An 8,187-nucleotide genomic window follows, 5' to 3' on the forward strand; every position below is an offset into this window, starting at 1 on the left:
TGAGGTTCTCGCTCTCTCTCTCTCGCTCTCACCATCTCCTCCAGCTCACTCTTGCTCTTTTACCTCCCACTCTCATACCTTGTTTCCGTCTCTTTCTCTTTGTTTGCTAGCTTCACCCAAATTTCTCTCACCTCTTGTTCATTTAACGCTTTCTACGAATCTCCCATTTGACGCCTTCCATCCTCTTTTTTTCTTTCAAAGCCATCTCTCTCTTCTTTTTTTTCCCCTCCCTCTCCCCCGCTCTCTCTCGCCCTCTCATGTTTCCTCCATCAATGTGTCCCTCCTCTTTCTCGCTTCCATAAAACCTTGGGTATGACCCACCACTCAGAGCTGTGACCCAAGTTGCCATAGCAGCAGAGCCTGGGGTGCCCTTCTTTGTCTATGACTGTTTCCAGTATGTGACGTGAAACTGACGTGGCATGTCCCGGTTCGCAACTCTAGAAGTTGGGGGTTGGGTGTGGTGTTACTTATCTATGTGTAATCCAGGAAAATCACCATGCTGTTGCTCCCTCGAGTGGCGCATTATTAAGGTTGGCCTGTTTCTCGTTTTAGTTCGTCCTAGTTGCCAGTTTTTAGACAAGTCATCTGTCATGCTGCCTCCTTGTTTTTTATGTGTGTCCATCTTTCATTTTCGGTGTGTGTGTGTGTGTGTGTGTGTGTGTGTGTGTGTGTCTCTCTCTCTCTCTCTCTCTGTCTCTCTTCCCCCGTCCCTCCCTGCGAGCAGCTTGTGCATGGTACCCCCTGGCGTGTCCCGGCTCAGGTGCCCATCACCCTTGCTTCGCCACGGCTCTCTCACAGCCTTTGGTCATGGCTGCCTTGGCCCCTGCTGTGGCGGCATGTGCCCAGTGCAGGCCCCCTGCCCAGCCTATGTCTCATCCTATCTATCTAACCCAGACCAGCGCCACTCTGCCCACTCCAGCCTATCTCAGCCCAGCTTGGTTCAGCTTTGGCCATAGCAACAGCCCAGCACCTCTCCGCCCTGGCAGCATATTTCAAATGAGATGGGGAGCAGGCTTCTGTTGTTGGGGACTAGAGTCTAGAGGTGTGTGTGTGTGTCTCTGTCTATGTATGTGTGTGTGTGTGAGTTTGCATGTGTTTGTCAGACTTTCTGTCAGGTGTAGGCAATCACAGAGGGAGTGCTGGGGGGGGGGGACGCAGTGTGCACAATTACCTTCACCCTAAACACATTCACACACAGTTAAATCTGAAAACTACCAGCCTTCATTGTGCCAACATATAGACCCTTTTATTCTATTAGTGTTTTGCATCATAGTCATCCAACTCTTGCCTCAATTCCACAACAGATTTTCCATGACATCTCAATGCTAATGCTATGATAACCGTTATTAGAATGTTTTTCACTTTAGCCTGGCAGCCATTTTGAAGCCCGTTTATTTTAGGCTCCCCATTTCAAACCTGACAATCCGACCCGCATGCCGGCTCCTCGGGCTCCAGTCACTGCTTGTCACTCTGAATTTCAAATGGCTCCAATTTCCCCCCTGATGGCATAAAGTGGCAGGCAGCGTGTCGGCAAGGCAGAACCTAGACATGCTGCCTTCACTGGCGCTTCTGTTAGAGGGGGAAGAGGGGTGAGACGGGGAAGCGAAGTTGGTGCTTCATGCTTTTATTGTTTTGTTTGGGGGGGTTTTTTCAGTGTGTGTGCATGTGAGCGGTGGGGGGGGGGTTCTTTGGTGTTTGATTATTTTGGCAGGCACTTTCTCATTTGTAGCCATTTGGCAAGGCTCGTCGTTCCATCCCTCCTCATAGCCATGGTTAGTGCTCTGCTGCCCGGCGGTGAAGTTGCCTCTGTTTCCACTCGGCCGCCCAGTTCGCTGTCACAGTTAACATATGCGGCTGTGCTATGAGCAGCGTTAACTTCGGCCACGAAGCATTGTTTTCCTCGCAAGACCTAGTTTCCAACTGCTGCCCTTATTCCTTTTAAACCGGGGGGTTTTCCACATCCCCTCCTTCATCAGGTGGATGAATGAATGGCCTGGATATGAAAGCAAAGATTATGTGTTGCTAATGATATTCGATTAAAGACAACTTATCCACACAAATTTTGATCGAGAAACCCTGATTTTTGTCTGTACCATATGTGACCTTTTAGTCTCTCCCTGTTCAGCGTTTCTCGTTCCTTAACGACAGCAAACCAGCTACGAGGAGCGGGCGCTCTACCTGGAAGCCATTATTCAGAACCACAGAGAGGTCATGACCTTCGAGGACTTTGCCTCGCAGGTCTTCTCCCCTTCTCCCAGCTACTACACAATGAGCGGGACAGGTGAGAAATGAACTACACCCCTCCACGTGTCTCTTTCCCTACTTGTTACTTCCACTCTGTCTCTTTCATATCCTTGCCCCCCCCCCCCCGTCTCAAGACCGCATAATGTCACCTCTCCTGCCTCACTTTTCCTCTCATCTGCGTCTTGCCCTCTCCCCTCTTTCCATATCTGTATCTCTCCTCCCCCAGAGCACACCTGTGTGTCCTTCTCTCCTTCCCCTGCATCTCTCCTCTGTCACCTTCCACGCCCATGCTCACTGATGAATATCAAACAACCAGCCGGGCTCTTCACGCCGTCTGTCCAGCTTCAAACGCTCCCTGAAGCCCCACTCACTTCGCCCATCCCTCCTTGTTTCAAACAAATAGCATCTTTCCATCCAATTACTCTTTTATGAATATAAGCAGCCTTGTTAAGCAAGGGCCACGTGTGTGCGTGTGTGTGTGCGTGCGTGTGTGTGCGTGCGTGCGTGCGTGCATGCATGGGTCCATAAGATTGCCCACTCACTTTTAAGAGATCCAACGCCAGTCGGCGCCAGCAAACGAATATCGGCACTGCTCTCTCATCAGGCCATGATGAATAGGACAGACAATATGTCTTATCTTCTCCTTCCTGCTTTACAAGCTCCGATCGATCTGCAACAACAATAAAATCAATACAGGGTCACACTTTTCCTCTCTGCTGGAACTGAAGACACTTTCTGTTTGGACACAGGAGGCGCTCAGTATTGCGGCTGTCGTCTCTGTGAACACGTCTGTCTGCCATCTACATGTTCGCTATATCGAGCATGTTGGCATGTGAAAATTAACCATCTAACTTTTTTTTTTTAGCCGGTGTGCGTGGTTGTGTTGTAGGCAGGCAGGAGGGGGCGAGCTACATCACCACGATGTTTGCCCATCTCTCCTGCAGAGGTGTAAAAACTCCCCACATTGTCCTCCCATCACCTCCTCATATCCACAGAACCAAGCAGCTCGGAGAGTCACACATGGTGGTGGTGGTGGTGGGGGGGGGGCAGAGGAAGGACAGGGGGAGAAAGGCGGGAGTGTGTATTTGTGTGTGTGTGTGTGTGTGTGTGGGGGGGGGTGATCGAAAAAAAGTGAAAGAAAAGCTTGTAATTACCCAATGCTCAGTCATTCAAGTCTGTTAGCTGATGCTGTGGACTATTTCAGTGGTGGACTCCTTTGTAGCTGGGCCGTGAGGGGTTAGTGGGGTCAGCCTAGCTAAAGAATAGAGTAATTTCTCTCACCACTAAATGAGGGATTTGTTTCGCAGCGTGGGGCCTAGGCTGTGGATAATGTGAGAGGCCATAACATAATTAAGTCAACGGCGAGCCTGTCCTGCTGCCCTCCTCGGTACTGCGGAAACTCATCCTGAACAGCAATTTGTATTTCGCCGGAATATAGCTGTTGTAAATAGATTAATAAATTAACGTCTGGGTGTGTGTGTGTGTGTGTGTGTGTGTGTGTGTATGTGCATGCATGTGTTTATCTCGGGCCGTTTTGTCCAGAAAATGTGTAAGTCGGCTGCTGCCGGGCCCACGCCCCGGCATTATAGCAATGCTGTTGTTGAGCAATTTCACAAATCACCTTTACAGGGCAATCTTCTAAACCAGGGCGATGTTTGTAGTCACGCACACAACGTTCAGGCACGCACACATGCACACGACACAATAAACCACACACCAGGTGCAGATGCTCTTGCTCACTACCTCTTTTGTGTGTGTGTGTTATACTTTCCCTGTGTTTCAAGTAGTTTTGAAAACAATATAACAATTTTTGTAAAAGTGAAACCCACTTGTTGCCATTTCAGATGATCCTTTTGTTTGTTTCCAGCAGCCATAGATACAATGTGTTTATAGCCATTACCCCAAATCCATCATTCATCACTGTAATCTTCAATGGTTGATTCATTGTGTCTCTTCAACTGCAGCTTCAATGTGGCCGGCTTAGAAACGCTGCTTCTCATTCTCGCCATCCTCACATGTGCTGTTGCTCTTCCATGCTGTGTGGTGTACATGTGTGCTGTGTTCACACCTACGTGAGCATATGAGAGTGTGTGCGATAGTGAGTATGTGTGCACACGGCGCAAAAAACTGGTTTGGCCAATCCATCTTTCTGTCCTTCCGCCCTGCTCTGGCTCCCATTTCCGCCACTAACATGTCATCCATGCTCCATGACAGCGTGCAGGCGTTGGCCAGGGATGGTTTGGGACACGGAGTACCCCTGGGCCAAGCTGGACTGTAAGACTCTCTGCCTGCTTCCTCCTCACTAGGCATGACGCCCCGCCACACTCCACCTACAAGCATCCCCCACCCCCCACCCCCACCCACTGTGAATCTTCACACCATCAGATCCACTGGGCGCACTTGATTTAGCTCCTCGGGGTTTTGTGGAAGTTAATACGAGTACAGATCTTGCATGCCAGACATGCTGAATGAAGCGCGCCCGTCATGTTTCACTGTTTTGATATGAAATGTTTAATCAAGGGCTCCTCTTGTGAGCCACCGGATTCCTGCCGTAACCTGACAGCCTTCGTCAGTGTCCCAAAGCTTCTCCCTCTGTGGACATGAGTGCAGTTACACACTCGATCTCATATGGCCTCCTGCATGACCAAGTCCCTCTGCCACTCAACCCCCCCCCATACCCCGTGCTGTACCCCTGCTATATGACACACCTCACTGCTTCTCTTAGTTTTCATTGTCTTTTTTTAATTGTGTATTCATAAGATAAATATCAAGGCTTTTTTTGTTTTTACTTTCAACAACATAAATTAACAAAATAACTGTGTGCATGGACTTTCCCCTCGATTTGAAATATTCACCGGGGGGGGGGCAAAATCTGTAAAAGCAACTCTGTTTTGTACAGGGTTTAACATCCACACAGTCAGATCTCAGAATTACTTTCTGGAAAAGGGTCCAAGTCTGTGCAAAGCAAACCCCCCCGAGATGCACTCACTTTGTTTTGTCTCTTACCCCAAATAATTGAACCCCGTATCCCCACACCGCAACTAACTGCAACACTGGTTGAACATATATATCTCCCCCTGCTGTTACCTATGAACTGTTCACCATTCATGTATTTTTGGTTTTCACCTTTTCGTAACTGCGTCGATGGTAAGTGAATGGGACAGTCTCAGGAGGTACCACCAGGCATGGCTCGCCTACATCTGTAGGAATAGTTGGTGTCTGTTAACCTTGTATGATTTTTTATTTTTTTCCCCATCCTTCCAGCGAGAACTAACCTTGATGCCACACAAGCTGTCTTAACGTCCCTCCATCTCCTCTGTCGGCCATTAACGACCGTTCGACAGCGTTGTGTTGTGTTGTGTTGTGTTGTGTTGTGTTGAGCTGTGGTGTGGTGTGTGAGTCACTCTTCTTACATAATGCTCTACTCTGTTTTTCTTTTTAGATTAAAAATATCTATGTAAAGGTCCAATTAACAGTGTTTGATGAAGGTAAGCCCCGAGTCAAACCGAAAGCTTTGTTTTTTCACCCAGCGACCCCCCCCCCCCGCTCGTTCACTCATCCTGGCTGGTTTACCTCACCCCTCCACTTCTCATTCAGTACTAACCAAGCTTTATTTACTGAGTGCTCTGACAAAGGGAGAGGGACAGATATATCACGCTGCGTATTTGGGCAGGGGCCTGCGGTTTAGGCCAGGATAGTAATTGCGTGATGCACGATGAGGACAATTAGCACCTGACTAAGTAGCAGCATGAACAATTCAGCTACACTTCTGGGCCCTCGCTTCTGCATGTGGTGTGCCTTTATCTTTTCACCCGGCAAACACTTCTCTCTTTGCTTTCTGCCCCCCCCCCCATCCTTCCTGGTTTCCTCCTGTTGGAGTGTGCCTGTTTGCCTCGGGCAGACTCCGAGACTAACACCTGCCGCACTGGAAGACGTCTTTGTCGTCTAAAGCCTTGTTTGAACTGCTGTAGGCGACCAGTGGCAGAGCAGGGAGCAGGCCCATTTAAAGACTCCCTTTGTTTTCCTTCTCTCTCCCTCTCTCTCTCTCTCTCTCTCCCTCTCCCTCTCTCCTAAATGAGCCTCACCACAAGGCAGCGTGGACTGAGTAAGGAGCGGAAATGCTGGCTTGTGATGACGATAATGATAATACATTAGCCTCTCCCTCAACTGGATCTGTTTTTTCCTCTCATAACTTAGTGACTTACAGTCAAAGTTAATTTTTACATTAACTTCCACAGCAAAGAGCACCATTTTAGAAACTTGCCCAACAAGCGGTCTCCGCGCTGGAGTGGGAGGCAATGGTTATACAGAAGGGTACAGATAATGGGAACTGTGCCGCAGAGCCAGCTGAGCTTTGGAGTTGTAGAAATGGAGAGCTGCTAAGCCGTCGTTTTTAGTGTAGGAATGCCAGAAAACTGGATTTGTTCTGTCCGTTAGGCCAGGTTTACGCCAGTCTGCATCTCTGGCCAAGCCCAGCCCCTTTTTATATTCATATGTAGATTTGTACAATGCATGGTAGACTACCCCCCCCCCGCCACGCACACACACACACAGTTATACATCCATAGACCAGCCTCCTTTCTCAGTAAGCAGCAGTCCTGGATGCTGCCGGTGTCCACTGTGCTGCTGAGTGTCTGTTACTCCAGCCATCTGCCATCCCTTTTAACCGCCGCAACTTGAGATGCTTCAGAAAAACAGCAGGAAAAAAAAAAGGATAGGGAAGAAAATAGGCAACCAGATGCCATCTTGACAAAGCAGGAAAGTTGTTTAAACTGGAGGCATGGCTGAGATGGGGGTTGGGCGTAGTCGGGGCTAAATTGGGGATGTGGTGGAGACGTACAGTAAATGTGTTTGTCCTTACCAGCTTCCACCCCACCCCCCCATCCCACTTATCACTGTTTGCCTTCCCGTAATCGTTCACATGGAGGTTTTTGAGACTGGATGGTGTTCGTCAAAGGGAGCGCTCCACATGTTCACAACAGCAGTGTAATGCGTAATTTTTTTATTTTTGAAATACACGGCCCTTTACCACTGGGTAGCTTAATGAACACTGTCGTAGCATGTAGTTTGAAGTAGGTTCCCTCTTTTCTAAGCAAGTCAAGCATCCTGGAGGAGGACGGAATCCCTGAAATGTGGAACAGGCGTGACATAGTTTGCACTAAAACATTTTATTTACTTAAGATGTTTTTATTTTGAGGGCCGGGAGAATTAAGAGAAAACAGTTTGCACTTCATTTCTACGATTCCTGCTGTTATGTCAACTGTCAGTGGAAAAGCAATATGAATGGAAATCTTGGTTTAGGGAGAAGAAACGTGCATGACTGAGCATGACGGGGGTCTGCCACCATGGTTACAAAAAGCCCTATAGATCCCTGCCACGTCTGACCATGTCTCACTGTCTCTCTCTCTCTCTCTCTCTGTCTCTCTCTCTCTCTCTCTCTGTGTCGTTTTCTCTCCCGTTTGCTCTCTTTTTCTTCACCAACTTTCCCTCCATTCCTCTGTCCCAGGCTCCCTCACTGGCAGCATGAGCACCGAGCTCAGCACAGCCACAGGAGTGGTGGACTCTGCCGAGCAGGCCTCCCCCACCATGCCCCGTGCCACAAAGAACCGGGTCTCCGGAAAACTCCGCCGATCAGCCAGCGCTATAAGCAAATCCTCCAACTGAGCTCTTTGACTTATCCCCACCTCCTCCCCGATACAGCCTTTTTAACCTCATAAACCCCCCCCCCCCCATGTGACTGCAGAGTTTTGGTTTGTTGTGTTTTTTTTCCATTTATTCTGTTTTGTATGTCATGTTAACATGTAACTGAAGCACATTTCAGTTGATTCGAGTGGCACATTTCCATTTTCTTTGGGGTTTAAACTGTTTAATCGAAATGGACATGAGACTAAGCTATTTATGTTCCTTCCAACGGAGGTTTCACCCTCCGTCCGATGGAGGCTT

At 48.7% G+C, this 8,187-nt stretch overlaps 1 protein-coding gene across 1 annotated transcript in view; it reads left to right on the top strand.

Annotated features, from left to right (window-relative positions):
* The window catches only part of ralgapa2 (Ral GTPase activating protein catalytic subunit alpha 2), a 119,650-nt gene extending 111,734 nt beyond the window's left edge, over positions 1 to 7,916 (top strand). Inside the window, exons 40-41 of the mRNA XM_056295506.1 lie at positions 2,157 to 2,281; positions 7,751 to 7,916. Of these exons, the coding sequence (XP_056151481.1) occupies positions 2,157 to 2,281; positions 7,751 to 7,908 (283 nt within the window). The 3' untranslated portion in view covers positions 7,909 to 7,916. The remainder of the gene's footprint in view (positions 1 to 2,156; positions 2,282 to 7,750) is intronic.
* Positions 7,917 to 8,187: the final 271 nt, after the last annotated feature.

The sequence above is a fragment of the Lampris incognitus genome, chromosome 16, assembly GCF_029633865.1.
Source record: "Lampris incognitus isolate fLamInc1 chromosome 16, fLamInc1.hap2, whole genome shotgun sequence".
Classification (NCBI taxonomy): domain Eukaryota; kingdom Metazoa; phylum Chordata; class Actinopteri; order Lampriformes; family Lampridae; genus Lampris; species Lampris incognitus.